Genomic DNA, 15,688 nt, shown 5'->3' on the forward strand with positions numbered 1-15,688 from the left:
TTATATTTGTCCGGAGCTTCCTAGAAATTATTAAATCATATGGGATTCACTCCTTCATTTAATAAATGTTAAATAATAATAATCCATTTTTGAAGTTGGGCATGTCCCAGATAGTTCACCTCCTTATTGGGGCCCAAAAAGGTACAGAAGGCGAGGCCCAACTGAGTATTTTCTGAGAGAACCATTGGTGGTATATGCTATGTTTGTATCGCTCAATTCGTCTCGCAGAGAGAAGAAATGCCGAGTGCTCTGCAATTCCAAGCTTCACGCCCAAGCACCGTAGCTCCACTCACGAGGCACGTTTTTTCCGCCAACCTTCACTCACACCGTAGTCTCTCATTCACCAAACTTTCTTCCCTTCCCCAACCTCTGTACTCCTTCACCGTACAACCCTCACATCACACCTCCGCAGTCGGATCTCCGTCGCTTCAACACTGGAACCTCACCAGCCGCCACGTCACCGTTCTCAACGTCTTTTCCTGCGCGGTACCGTTCACGCTCTCCCTAAACAAACCTCATATCATCTCTTATCATTCTTCAATTTACGGAACCTGTGTGTATTGTCTCGTGCAGACGGCGGTATGTGCAACGTGGCTATTCTTCTCCGCAATTCCCACGCTCCTGGTTTGTGTTCTCTATTTTTGTGTTTTGATTTTGCGAGGTCTTAGTTTCTGATCCTGGGAATGTGATGTGATGTAAAGGCTTTCAAGAAAGCAGCGGAATCGATGGAGAAGCTGATGGATGCCACAAGGGAGGAGCTTCCCAACACCATGGCCGCTATTCGATTATCCGGCATGGAAATCAGTGACTTAACCACAGAGCTCAGTGATATAGGGTAATTTTTTTATTTATCATTAAACTGTAAATCCCAATCAAGAAAACTAGTTTTATTCCTTTCACATACTTATCAGTTAAATCATCCCTGTTATTAAGCGTGCTTGCCATTAGCACCGCCATAAAACTCTTTAACAGCCTAATCATTACAAAATTTCATGACCAATGTAAAACTGATAGCACATGAGGACATGAACAACTCTTTGTAGCGATTTTTGTTCGCCTCATCCATGTGCTCATGTAGTAGTAACTGAAACTTGAAATGAACCACTGATTTAAATATATAGCATGTTACGGTAGTTCTATAGGACTAGGAAAGGTCTCAAATAAGTCTCTGGCAGTGTGATGATTAATTGCATTAGCCTAAATTAAAAAAAACGTGTGATGTGATATTATTATTATTATTATTAATATTACTATTATTATTATTATTATTAATTAATTAATTAAATCTCAATATTTAAGGGAATAATTAGACATTGTAGAGATTTTTTTAAGGCCTATCGCCTTACGTTTTAAGGGAATAAATTGGTGGTAGTCTTTAAGACTTAGAGTCAATTGTTTAAGCTTTTATTAATTTATTTTTTCTTTTAATTTATTTTTTCTTTCAATTTTTTTGCTCCTTTTTTCTTGCTAGTATAATGTTAATGCTACTTTCACTTGTGTGGGGTGGTATAGCCAAGAGATTACTCAAGGTGTTCGAAGCTCAACTCGTGCAGTTCGCTTGGCGGAGGAGAGGCTTCGCCGTTTGACTACTGTGCCTTCTTCAGGTTACGAACCAATCATGACATTTTAAGTTAGGTTCCTGTGATTTTAGTTTTTTGGTCGGGGCAAGCAAAGCAGTTTTACTTCATGTTTTTCACTTTGTTATAGCTTCGTTGCAGGGAACGATCAATTCGAAAGGCGAGGATAGTGATGAGCCTGCGGTGGCCAGAACAGCAAGGGGCGTGAGAGAGGGTATTGTCAAGGGCCGTGCTATGTTGCAAATGTTTTTCACCTTCACCCAATTTTCAAGGTTTGCTCTCAAATTTATCTCTGGTCGTAGAAAATTGTCAAGCTAGCATCTTGCCTTGGAAGCCAACATCACACTGTACACTGGCTTTATCTTGGGAAAAAAAAATCAGTTTTGATACACTTACACATATTTGACACATGTATTCTTACTCTCCCATCCGGTGTCTTTTATCTTCTACTTGTTCATGGATGGTTTGGTCATAAACTTTTGCCATTCGCTAGTTACACATTGCAATACAAACTTTTCTCTGTATTGCGGGGAGGTGACCACCAAATGCGACCATGCGGTGGTGACCCATTCCTGTGTTGACTTCATCCTTGTTATTATATGTTAAATCACCTTCGACCCATATCAGTTAAATAAAAGATATAATTAGAGGTAACCTAAAACAAATGGTCGACTAATCGGGAAGTACGAGTTCTGAAACTGGATCATTGGTCATCGCGCTTATTACTGTTTCGTTTTCGATTTCGTAAGACGAGGTGAACAGTCAACTTACGAGAAGCGAACTGGGATGGGATAGCATTGAGATATGTGGTAATTGAAAATGAAATGTATTTAACCCGAGAAAGTAAATCATGGGAATGATAAACATTAGCAATGTCAAGGTAGCACAATTCTTGAACTAGACGAGAGGTTGCTGTAATTAATGGTTTGGAAAGGAAAAAAAGGTTTTTTAGCGTTTGTTAGGCTCTGTTCGAGCAAGTACAAAAAATCCTTGTATTGCTTCTTGCAAGCAACCTTTTTAAGGTCGTTGATTTTGTGTCATTACTAGCAAAATATATTGATTTCTAAACACCATCAATCCCTTTGGGTTGATTTCAATATTTTTAATAATTATAGAAATGGGCTTATTAAGAGATTTGACTTTGAAAATAAATCTTATTGAGTGATTTACAAAGATAATATACAAATCAAACGGAGTCGGTCTAAAGAATTGAAGAACCAAGTCCTTCGTTTATGCCAACGAAATTAAGTTGCCAAGTACAAATCAAGTAAAGAAACCACAGCTGTCACAATTCTTAAGAATATGAAATGCTTATTTTTGCGTCATTTTTTTATTTGGTTTAATACCTCTTTTGATCACTCTTTAAGTTGACAATATTTAAGTCCGTCCTACCTTTTTTAAAAAGTTCAATGTGGTCCCAATTTGTGAAAAAAGTGTACAATTAAATCTTTTTTGGTCATGGCGTTAAATATTTAACGATGAAACTGCTCCTTTGGACTAAATTTGATGAGCTGTTCATTTTTTCTTTTACGTGGCATGGTGACGTGTCAATTTTGAATTTTAAAAAAAAAATTGCTTGACACATCTTCTTTCACCTCCACCAATCTTGAATTTAGGGTTTCTTCTCTCACATCCTTGGAGAGGTACCTGAGGTCCTCTGGCAAACCATTTGTAATGAGGATTTTCTTCTTGCCAATTCTGTCAGGACCCACAAACAGTACCTGATTTTCTTCTTGCCTCTGATTTGTGTTCAATATCTGATTTCTCAGTTTCTTTCAACATTTGTGCTACTTCTCGCTCGCAGTTCTGCATACATTGCAGGCAACAAATTGATACAGCATTAGGATCTACGTTCTCAAAGGCACGCCTCGATGAGAGATCGTTGTAGTTGGCAAGGTCTTTAACGGGAATAAAGACCGGTGAAACAAAATCGAAAAAAGAACAGAAACAAAACAGAGTTAACATATCAGATAAGATTCATTCACCAATTACAATCCCAAGTTTAATCAATTCCATGAAAGAAAATGCTTTATCTCCATTCCATTAAACACGAAACACTAATCTTTATCATTTAATCTGATCTTGCTATGGAATAACTAGGAAAATAAGATTTTGGAGAGAGATCATCGGAGTTGGAGTGGAAATGGAGGTGGGAGTCGGCGGAATTGGAGTGGGAGGGAGAGGCGTGCTTGGAAAGCTGGTGGGTTTTGTGGGGAGGAGAGGGAGAGGGGGGAGGAAGAAGGAGATGGCGGCACATGACTCTGAGTGTCGTGGTGGACAAAGGAGTGGAGGGAAGAAACCCTAAATTCATGGTTGGTGGAGGTGGAAGATGAACCTAATGTGGACTTTAATGAAAATCACAAGTTTATCCCTTATGCAGCCAAGTTATAAACCTAAACAGCTACGTTGCACAGATCACTCTATGCTGTCAGCTGGATCGTTAAATATTTAACGCCGTGACCAAAAAGGATTTAATTGTACATTTTTTTCACAAGTTGGGACCACATTGAACTTTTTAAAAAAAGGTAGGACGGACTTGAACATTGCCCCGTAAGGAGGACCAAAGAGGTATTAAGCCTTTTTTATTATTGTAGTGTGATGAGTCTTGCGCTTTCTCATAAAATGAAATTTTGCATTTTATTATTATTATAATTATTTATCCCTACTGCCTACTTAATATATTATTATATCTCGAAACAAAAGTTTCCATTACATTTGTATAAATAAACTTATATGTATATATATTTTTACTTGTTATTCGTATTAGTTAGTACTCTTTTAATTTTGTGCGGCTGAATGAAACAGTTACATAACTTTATTTTGAAATTCCTTAGTGAATTCAGTAACCGTTATTAGTTAAAAAAATGTAAAGTTTTTCTAGAAGTTTAGTTTCGTTATATTTCTTTTAATAAAAATCGCGAAAGTAAAAATGTTACTTTTATTACAAGCAAATAATGTGCATATTTCATTTTTGTGGACAATATCAATAATAATGGATTTGATTAACTTTTAAGTGTTTTTGAGACAATCAAATTTAATTTAACAAAACAAATATGATTTTCTTCTAAAACTAAACATATCAAATAGCACATCAGAAATTTACAAACTTAACTAAAAACATATTCATTCTAAAAATAGTCACAATCAAGCCAACCCAATATCATATTTAGTGGTGGGCTCATCACCTCTTAATATTAAATTGCTCGCTATTATTCCCAAAACTATGAATATAATTACCATTGTTTTTTCAATAAATAAATTAAGGGACGGTGTCTAAATCAGATATTGCGTGCGTAATGGAACTTTTTTTTTTTTTTCTTTACGCAATTATTGATGGTGTTAATTTGTTAAATTAAGCACGAATGATTATGCTAGAAGACAGAATAGAATCTGCAGGGCAACAAGAGAATTGATTGAGAAAATTGTTAATAATGATAAGAATTACATAATTTCTATAATCAGCTCTGTTTTCTTTTTCTACTCTTTGTTGAAGGTGTATCAGATGAAGAATCCAGGCCGAAACATTTGAGAAATGCTACCGAGGCTAACTGAAGATAATGGCATGGCTGAAAATACAGTGATGATGATGATGAATCCCCTTCCTCTACAATCTCTTCTTCCACCCTCATGCTTCCACCCCTTTTTATTTCTCCTTTTATAACTACATTCTCCCCACCCTAACAAAACATCCTCAAAGTTACAACAACAAGAACATAAAAAAAGTATATAGAGATAAGAAAAGTACAACAACCAAAAAAGGTATATTTTCATAGAAGGTATAAAAAACTATATCCATCCCTCATCATATAAAAATTTAATATGAAATTATTTGTTTTGGGAAAATTGGGCTTTTCATAAACTTTAACTTTATTTGACCCTTCCTTACCTAATATCCTTTGAGAGGAAAAGTATATAATGTTGGTCAACATACACAGGAACACACATGACTGGCTAATAAAAAAAAAACAAAACAGCAATCAACCACATAAAACAGGTGTTTTCTTATCAAATCAAATGTTGAAATGATAAATACAACAAATCACCAAAATCTAAGTTCAATTTCATAGATGTCCTTTTATCTTCTGTCAGACACCAAAATTAGAATTTCATACTTGCTACCGTGTAATATTGGTGAAAACTAATTATTATATCGAATTTCACTTTCTCCTACCCTTGTTTCTTCTTATTATCAAAATAATTTCTTCCAGACCGGCAACAAACTTCTCTTATCTCCTACAATAAATAAACCCAAAATCAATCATTTTTAATGCCCAAAAAAGCAAATGTAAAATACTGCACGCCTGGAACAGGATGACCATAACCATTTTCTGATACAGATACCGCAATAACAACCTAAGGAAAACATAAAATGACTAAAATCCAATCCAAGAAAAGCTGGACTGCACCGTGTCCCAAGTTTACGCAACAAAGCAATTTTTTTCATTTTTTTCTCTCTTCCAGTTAAACGATGCAACACGGTCGAATTTAGGGGCAAAAACACACGCTCTCACACACACAAATTAGTCAACAGAATTGGTGCAGTTGATAATAAAAGAATTCGATTTTCGGTTAAGATGTGATCTTGCTGGATCCGAGAACCACCCAGTTCATCTAAACTTATTTTTTAAAAACAAAATAAAAGAAGAAACAGATCTACATTTCACCTTGGTTACAGGATTCTAAAAACCAACCTCAAAACACGAACAGAAAAAGAAGAAAAAGAAAAAGAGTTCCAAAACACTCCGTAAAGTTTTGAACAGTACTAAGCAATCAACCAGGAACAATAAACATGCTGGGAATTAACAAAAGAAAAAAGACAAATGCATGGACCTTTTTCCTTGGAGTAAACGCGAAAATTAAAATTTAAAACTTTAATTTGGCAAGAGAGAAAAGATGGGTTACCTGCAGCAAACGGTATTGAGGAGTGGTTGTTGAATGAGAGGGCGATGAATCGTGAACAGGCTGCGGTAACTCAATCTGCCGAATAGCATCGAAGAGGAAGAAATTGGAAGAGGTCGACGGAGAAGTGGTGCCGGCGGTGATAAGGTTGTCGGCGGGATCCAAAGGGAAGACGACAAAGAAAAAGAGAAGTACAAAGAGGAGAAGAAGAACAAGTAGTTGAGTGAAAATCAGGCATGGAATTGCGTTGCTCTCTGTGGTGAGTTCTTCCTCACCAAATCCCAACATGTTAAATCTGGAAACATGGGTTTTTGATGATCACAGCGAGAGAAAGAGAGAGAGAAACCAACGTTAGAGAACAAAGTAAGATATCAAGAATGACTCAAACGACGTCGCCCTGGCCGTTCCATTGTCTCCTGCTAAGGAAAAGAAAACTAAGAAGTAAATAAAATTAACAACGAGGGGCGCGTGCATCACGCGCTTCTCGACCTTTCTTTGAAAGAATGGGAATGTTTTCAACACACTGGATTTTGTCTTAAAAAATGCATTTGTTCTATTAATAAGCTTTTTACTTCACACTGCTTTCTAATTTAAATAATATAACACTGTTTTTATCAAATACTTTCTTAATTTTGTAATGTTACACAATTGTTACGTCAAATATATTTAGATAAAACTTTTATTAATAGGATTTTCATCATTAATTCTTGTTAGGTTAATTTTTTTACAGCTACACTGTTGATTAAAATAAATAAAATATTTTATTACAAATATTTTTATTTAGAAAATGGAAAGTATATAATTATAAAATCAAAATATAGTTCTCTATGATATATTCAAGATTTATATTATTATTCAAAACTATAATCTCACAAGTAACGTATAGAGAGATAAATGCCTCGGTAAATTGTAATTTTATAATTAACATATAATGTTAAAGTAAATTATTAAATAAAAAGATAAAAAGGAGTTATTTTATTTATATTAAATAATAAATATATCACTTATTTGAATCAAATGCCTAAAAATCTAATTACCTTAGTTTATACTTTTATATTACTTTAATTATCTTAATTAATATTTTACTTTTAATCTAATCATTATTAAAGATAAGGAATATAAAAGAATAATAGACAAATACGTTAATATAGGTGAAATGTTAAAATTCATGACTTATTTAAAATAAAATGGAATAATAAAATAATTTTACAAATTTAAAAGTATAAAAAAAATTGTTAAGAAAAGTAAAATGTGGAGTATAATTTGAATTGGATGGCGAGTGTAGTTAACGTAAATGGTGGGTCATAAAAGGTGGCTTGGGAACTATCTTTGGTGCTTCGTCCTCGTGGAGAACTTGTAAGTGGCCTCCACATAAATAAATAAATAAATAAAATATTTCATATTTAATTTCTATTACTGTCTTTGTTGAATACATGTTGTGAAAAGTGAACATAAATAAAAAATGAAAAAAAATCAAATGTATATATTATATTATTTTACCTTTTTTTTTCTTTCATAGATATAACAATTATAGTACAATTAAAATTAATTAAATAAATATAAGATTAATATTTATTTTTTAGTATTTTTTTATAGAAATTGTCTTGTCTTGGTTTATTATTAATTAAGATTGTTAAAATGGATTTAAATTTATCAACTATTTACTTCATCATAACTTTGAGTAAGGCTGAATTGAAAAACAATATAGTTTTCTAATTGTAGACAAAATTGAACCCTAATCACTTACTGAGTTAAATATGTTGGAGTTAAGTTAAGTTAATTACTAATAACTTTTTCATCATTTCTTTATTATAATTATTAATTATTTTCAATTATTTAGATGGGTATATTTACTATATTTATAATATCACTTTTTAATTGTAATTAATGTTTAGTAAAACACGTGAATACCTTGATTGTTCAGTTAAATCATTATAATTTTAATGCAATAATGTATTAATAATAATGTATCAATGAATCGATCCATTTAACTTCTCAATCATCAAGTTGAGAAAATAAAATATTTTTAAATGACTCGATCCATTTAATTCACTGACTCATTAATCAATAATAAAAAAGTTACAATACCACAAAATAAACTATAAAATAAATTAAATTAAATTAAATATTTTTAAACGACGCGATTCACATTGAATCATACCAATTACTTATGTAAATCATGCATAACAAATATATATATATATATATATATATATATATATATATATATATATATATATATATATATATATATATATATATATATATATATATATATATATATATATATATACCAGGGAATTAAAATGTCTAACCCACTCTCCAAATTTTCCAATAAACTGCAAGTTTATGTATTAGAATTGGCATGCTCATCCTTAATATTACAGGACCACAAAGAATAGTTTAAATTAGGGGAAATGAATTGTCTACGTCAGAAATATGAAAATACATTTTACTTAATCGCTAAGGAACTATTTCATGGTTGGAGAAACCTAAATTCATCAACATAGAATTCCAGCAAAGGTCACCAACCTTTAAGTATGACCAATTTCATTAAATTCAATGAAACCATAATTTTCACAAAAATACAACATCCTGGACTCCCGAAGCTTTTGGAGTTAACAAACAAAAAATATTGGCAAATGGAAATTATTTCATTTTTACATTTTATATAACAATTGCTTTATAATTTCATAATTTTAATATTAATTTAATATGCTACATTACATGTAAGATATTTCATATGTTGTGTTAGTTTAGAACAAGGCATGTATTTACAAAATAACTTTATTATGTTTTTGTTAAGATAATATTATTTAAGCAATTTTGTTTTGAAGTTTAACATAAACAAAATAATCTTTAAATATTTAGAACAAATAATTAAGAGTGTCTAAACGATACAAAATTTTTGTAAGATTTTAAAATCATTTTGTTGTTTTAGATTTAGAAATGAATTCAAACACTTGTAAAGTTTAACTTAGTGGAGTTAAATGTTCTAGTGAATTGAACTAGTGTTGATGTCAAGAGTTGTGAAACGTGTCTAACCAGTTTGGTTAATTTGTTTATTAGGAGTGGTTAAACTCATTTTTACTAGAACTCTTTAAAGGTTTTTAAGGGAGAACTGGACGTAGCTCAAGTTGGAACGAACCAATATAAAATCAAAGTGTGCTTTATTGTTTTTGCTTTTAAACAAGTTTTTCATTCAACGTTTTTCATAAACCTAAGTGTTTAACTACTATTATAGACCATCTAACCCTTGCAAAGTAATATTAAACACTATTTGCAAAAAGTTTTAAAACACTATTCAACCCAATTTCTAGTATTTTTTTTTTATGTTTTAGTTCTAACCAAAGAAATTTCTACAATAAAAATACTATTATAAGTTTTCAGTTTATTTGTTCTCTTTATACATTTTTACTATATTATGATTTTATTGTAATTTTTTTTACAAATGATCTAATTAGTTGGGTAAATTTTATGAAATATACTAAATGAATATTTATAGAGGACTCTAGGAATTGAGAGAATTTAGCTTAAGAAGAAAAGCAATAGGTATTTTGAATAGGTATGCAATAAAAACTTGTTTTGAGGAATAGACAGAGAGAGAGAGAGAGACGAAAAGAGTTATTTTGATGAGATTAATGATAGTAGAGAGATTAATTTTGATGTTTTGTGTTAATAGATATAACGTGTTATGTGTGTTTGATGTGGAGGACCTTGAGAGTATGAAAGATTATGTAAGAGTAAAGAAGAAAAGCTATTTAAAGAAAGGATGGAGAAGGAATATGCATAGGTGGTGAACGAGTGAGCAGATAAATAGGAATGTGAAGCCGCAAAAGCAGAAGAAAAGAGAACGTGGGGTTTCCAAAACTTGAAACAAAGAAAAGCTTCCTCTGTCTCTCATGGCATTGGTCTTCTCTTCCTGTAGGTTTGTGAAAGCCAACCAATGGGGGAGAAAAGATCTTCAGCAGCAGAACCAGCAAAACCACCTCCGCCGCCACCACCACCAATGTCCCTCTCCCTCGTCCGACCCTCCCAGAAAAAGCGCCTCAAACCCAAAGTCATCCGCGTCTTCCGCTCCGTCTTCCGCTCCCTACCAATCATAACTCCCTCCTGCAAGTTCCCCTCCCTCCCCCCCGACAACAACAACTACCTCCACAAAACCATCAACAATGGCGTCAAAGTCACCGGCACCCTCTTCGGCCGCCGCAAGGGCCGCGTCAGCCTCGCCGTCCAAGAAAACCCCCGCTGCCTCCCGTCCCTCGTCGTCGAGCTCTCCATACACACCAACACCTTGCAGAAGGACTTGGCCAACGGCATGGTGAGGGTGGCGCTGGAGTGCGAGAAGCGTTCGGAGAAGGACAAGACAAGGATCTCGGAGGAACCCTTGTGGACAATGTACTGCAACGGGAAGAAGCATGGGTACGGCGTGCGGAGGGAGGCCACGGAGGAGGACCTGTACGTGATGGAGCTTCTGAAGGCCGTGTCGATGGGCGCCGGCGTTCTTCCGTTGAGATCGGAGGTTGAGGAGGGCGGCGACGGAGGAGACTTGGCGTACATGCGAGCACCCTTCGAGCACGTAGTGGGATCCAAAGATTCCGAGACTCTCTATATGATGAGCCCGGACTTGCAGGGGAATAGTGGACCCGATCTTACTATATTTTTTGTCAGGGTTTAATTCACAATGAGATTAATGATGTACAGTAAGTGTTCTTGTTTGTGAGTTTGATCAGAGGGTTCATTTGTATTTCTGGATGAATTAGGATTCATCCCATCCAGGATTAGTCTACGTAGTAATTGAGGTTCTTCTGTCTACGATCATGCCTTCTCTCTTGTTATATCTATCTATACTTTCTCTCCCTTTTTTTTTTTCAAGCTTTTCTTCTCTCTTGTTATATCTATCTATACTTTCTCTCCCTTTTTTTTTTCAAGCTTTTCTTAGGTCCAGCATGATTAGTGTTTAGGTTTTCTGATTAGCTTTCATAGACACATATATAAACAAATGGAAGAAGGCTTTTTGGTTACACTTCTGACCAAGGTCCAAACTTCAAAACGATGTGGTTTAAACCCTTTAGTTGTCCCAATTTATGTGAGGTTTTCCCATTTTGATCCCCTTCTTATTAGAATCTCCAATTGAGTCCTTATAAGTGGTAATTTGCATCAAGCCCCTGCCGTTAAATTTCGTTAACAGGGTTAAGTTTTTGCACATGTGGGAGGATGACGTGTTTTTTTCTTGAAACGTGGCTTGTTCAGAGTTTAAACGTGGCATTATTCATTGAATTATTTTAAACGTAATAATATAAAATTAGGGAAATCTGAAATGAGATTTAGGGTTCAAAGAAATTGAATCTGGGATTAGAAATCTGAGAGGAGAGTGCATCTGAAGCTTGAGCGAAGTGTTTAGTGGAGAGGATACAGACTTGACTAGGGCTTTGGAGGTTCGTGATTGGAGTTTGGACGTCAAACGTGAAGTCGTTGTAGGTGTGCGTGAAGTGGAATTTACTGGAAGGTTAGTATGTGTACTTTACATAGATGTGAATTTAATATTCGGTTGTTTCTGTTGTTATCTGGGGATGCTTTTTTGAATGTGGGGTTGGGGTTGTCTGAAAATGTAGTGTTTGCATATTGCGGTTGTGGTCCCCCATGTCCCCCATCTTTAAACCCTTTGTTTGTTCTATCATTATCACTTTAATAAGCGGTATTTTTTTGTCGTTTTAGGGTTATTTGTAGGTGTAGAATATTGTTCATTGTGTTGTGTGTGATGGATGATATAGAGGTTGTTATTCACCATGGGGGGAAGTTCGTGAATGACGGGTGCCTGAAATATGAAGGGGAAAGTGAGACAATGTATTTTGATCCTGACTTATGGAGTTATTTTGTTGTAGTTAGTGTAGTGAAAAGTCTTGGGTACGACAATTTTAAGGATCTGTGGTTTTCTGTTGGATGTGGTCCTGTATTAGATGATAAGCTAGAACCATTGTGCACACTTAAATGGACAAGTTCATTTATATGTTGTGCACACTATCTCTCAACCTGATGTGATTCACATGATTGAATACAACGTTGATGAGGGAGGTGAGGAAGTTGCACCTGAGGTTAATGAGGGTGGTGAGGTTGCACAATTTGTTGAGGGTGTAGATGATGGTTTGAGGCAAGTGTTGGATGAGGGGGTAGGTGGTGATGGTGAGAGGATAAAAGCACAGGATGTTAGTCATGCTGAGATGACAGAAGCAGCTGAAGATGAGGGTGAGAGGATAGAGGTTGATGAAGGAGATGTTGAGAGGACAGAAGCAGATGTAGTTCAGGAAGAGAGGATAGAGGTTGAGGAAGGTGATGTTGAAGGTGAGAGGACAGAAGCAGATGTAGTTCAGGAAGAGAGGATAGAGGTTGAGGAAGATGATGGTGAGAGGACAACAACAGATGAAGTGCAGAAAGAGAGGATAAAGGGACAATAACCTGATGTTGAGGCTGAGAGTAGAGAAGCAGATGAAGTTCAAGTTGAGGATGAGAGGATAGAGGTTGAGGAAGTTGATGGTGAAAGGACATCAGTAGATGAAGTGTAGGAAGATGAGGGTGAGAGGACAGAGGTTGAGGAAGGTGATGCTGAGAGGACAACAACAGATGAACTGCATGAAGAAATGATACAGGTTGAGGAAGTTGATGTTTGGGCTGAGAGGATAGAAGCACAGGATGGTGAGGGTCATAGGTTAGATGGTCAGGCTTACAGAATAGAAGTACAAGACTTGGAGGATGTAGAAGTAGAAGTCTGTGATTGAAGTACATCACGTGATGATGATGATGGTGAGATGCACAATGAGGATGGGTTAGTAGACGTAAATGTGCAATGTGATGTAAGTGACAGTTCTGGTAATTTGGAGGTTGAGGTTGAACCTGTTTTACTTGGGTCTGAGTCAGATATGGAAGAAGATGATATTAATGATTCCATTTGGTTCAATGACGAATGACAATATGAGGACTTAACTTCTCCTGATATTAGTGATGAGGACAGTGAGGATGAAGAAGGGTATGGGCATTTTTCTACGTTTACTATGCCCAAAAAATGATTGATTTCAACTGGGAAGTGGGAACATATTTCGTGCATAAACAAGACATCCTTGATGCCATCAAAAGTTATGCAGTAGACAATGGGAAAAATTTGAAACTTGTTAAAAATGATAAAAAAAGAATTAGGGTTAAATGTTTGGGATCAAAAGGAGAATGTCCGTGGAGGGCATATTTTGGTTTCATGGATGCAGTAAAGTCATGGCAACTGAGGACTGTGGTTGACAAGCATACATGCAGTAGGGAACACAAGTTGCGAGTATTCAATGCAAAATGACTTAGTAGAAAATTGAAAAAAACACTGAGAGAATCCTAATGTAAAGGGAGTTGATATTAGAGATAAAATTACTAGGAAATGGAATATAGCAATTTCTAAGAACATGGCTTACAGGACCAAAGCCTATGCATCAGACGAAGTGGCTGGGTCCTTCAGTAAGTAGTATAGTAGAATTTATGATTATGCTCATGAGTTATTAGGAAGAAATCCTGGCTCCACAATCAAGGTGAAAGTTGAGTCATATGATGGGAAATCAATCTTCAAGAGGTTTTACGCATGCCTAAAGGCATGCAAAGATAGCTTTGTCTCATGCAGGCCAATCATTGGCCTTGATTGAGCCTTTTTGAAAGGTAGACATCGTGGTGAGCTATTAACTGTTGTGGCTCGTGATGCAAACGGCCAAATGTTGCCACTAGCGTATGCAATCGTAGAAGTTGAGAACAAGGAGACTTGGACTTGGTTTATGGAGCTATTGATTGAAGACCTCGGTGGACTTGAGGTGTGTTCTTCACTTACAATCATATTAGATCAACAGAAGGTAACTTCCATTATAATTATTGACTTCTATCTTATACAAATTTATTCAAATCAATACCATCTCACCATTTTTATTCTTCATTCACAGGGTTTGTTACAAGCAGTACAAGATGTTGTTCCTGGAGTTGCACAAAGATTTTGTGTAAGGCATTTATATGCCAACTTCAGGAAGAAATTCCCTGGAAAGAACCTGAAAAAAGCTTATGTGGAGGGCAGCTATAGGAACTGACTCACAAAAATGGGAGAACGAGATGAGATGTATCAAAGAGGTCAACCAAGATGCTTTTCGACACTTATTAGCTATTCCTCCAAGGTTTGGCACTCTCGGTTTACATAACTTTTACTTAACTTTTACTTTCTTGTTACTCAACATATTTATTGTGTGACATACATCTTTATTGAAGGTTTTGGTCCAGATCAAGGTTCACAACCACAGCTCAATGTGATACTTTAGTTAATAACATGTCAGAAGCCTTTAATAGTGTGCTGGTAAATACGAGGACAAAACCAATTATTACAATGTTGGAGGAAATCAGACTATACATGATGAAGAGATGGGCCACTAATAGGTCAAGGGTAACGTCATTTAAGTCATCAATTTGTCCAAAAATACTGAATAGACTACAAAAGGAGGGACTACTAACAAAGAATTGGATTCCCAGGTATCCAAAATTTATGACATATGTATATCTTTGTTTATGTTATCCGAGATAGTAAAAAACTAATGTTACCTATTGATTGACAGCTGGTCTGCACAAAGGCTATTTGAAGTCAGACATGTGTCCCAAAGTGGGGAAAAATTTGTGGTGGATGTAGATCAATATTCATGCTCCTGCAGGAAATGGAGCATCAGTGGCATACCTTGTGTACATGCATTGGCAGCAATGAGGTTTCTCAACATAGATCCAGAGGACTACATACCTGTGTGCTTAAAAAGTCTACATATGAAGAAATTTATTCCTCCATTATATATCCCATTAATGGAAACAACCTCTGGGAGGTAACCCAAAGTCCAGATGTCATGCCTCCATCAATAAGACAGATGCCTGGTCGTCCTAAGAAGAAAAGGAGGTTAGAGCAATGGGAGTTGAAGAAAAGTAGCACCAAAATGTCAAAAGGGGGATTACTGAAGAGATGTGGCATTTGTAGGGAAGTGGGTCACAACAGAAAAAATTGCCCCAAGACAAACCAGGTGCAGAAAGAGGGATAACAACTTAGTTCATTGCCTGAGGGTGAAGCAGATGGACAAGAACCACTTCTAAGTTAAAGATTGTTATCTGTTTTAGTAGTACCAAATGTAATAGGGCAAAGTTTGATGTTTATCATCTTACAGACA

General features: G+C 35.3%; 3 protein-coding genes across 5 annotated transcripts; 2 read left to right on the forward strand and 1 right to left on the reverse strand.

Moving 5' to 3' along the window:
* Positions 1-121: 121 nt before the first annotated feature.
* LOC108331447 (uncharacterized) lies at positions 122-2,101 on the forward strand. 2 transcript variants are annotated; one of them, XM_017566130.2, is made up of 5 exons: positions 122-486; positions 574-624; positions 702-835; positions 1,513-1,604; positions 1,719-2,101. In XM_017566130.2, the coding sequence occupies exons 1-5, from the start codon at positions 238-240 to the stop codon at positions 1,745-1,747; spliced, it is 555 nt and encodes a 184-aa protein (XP_017421619.1). In that variant the 5' UTR covers positions 122-237; the 3' UTR covers positions 1,748-2,101. The 2 variants fall into 2 exon arrangements, with proteins under 2 accessions (XP_017421619.1, XP_017421618.1); XM_017566129.2 differs by having other exon boundaries at positions 123-486; positions 1,708-2,101.
* A 2,867-nt stretch (positions 2,102-4,968) lies between these two features.
* On the reverse strand, positions 4,969-6,979 carry LOC108331448 (uncharacterized). Of its 2 annotated transcripts, XM_017566132.2 has the most exons (3): positions 6,480-6,979; positions 5,749-5,810; positions 4,969-5,254 (listed from the first exon to the last, which is right to left on the reverse strand). In XM_017566132.2, exons 1-3 carry the CDS (start codon positions 6,762-6,764, stop codon positions 5,239-5,241), a joined length of 363 nt encoding a protein of 120 aa, XP_017421621.1. In that variant the 5' UTR covers positions 6,765-6,979; the 3' UTR covers positions 4,969-5,238. The 2 variants fall into 2 exon arrangements, with proteins under 2 accessions (XP_017421621.1, XP_017421620.1); XM_017566131.2 differs by lacking the exon at positions 5,749-5,810 and having other exon boundaries at positions 6,480-6,969.
* Positions 6,980-10,308: 3,329 nt separating this feature from the next.
* On the forward strand, positions 10,309-11,319 carry LOC108331363 (protein MIZU-KUSSEI 1). Its single transcript, XM_017566012.2, has one exon. It carries the CDS (start codon positions 10,423-10,425, stop codon positions 11,152-11,154), a length of 732 nt encoding a protein of 243 aa, XP_017421501.1. The 5' UTR covers positions 10,309-10,422; the 3' UTR covers positions 11,155-11,319.
* Positions 11,320-15,688: the final 4,369 nt, after the last annotated feature.

This window comes from Vigna angularis, chromosome 4 (assembly GCF_016808095.1).
Source record: "Vigna angularis cultivar LongXiaoDou No.4 chromosome 4, ASM1680809v1, whole genome shotgun sequence".
NCBI lineage: Eukaryota > Viridiplantae > Streptophyta > Magnoliopsida > Fabales > Fabaceae > Vigna > Vigna angularis.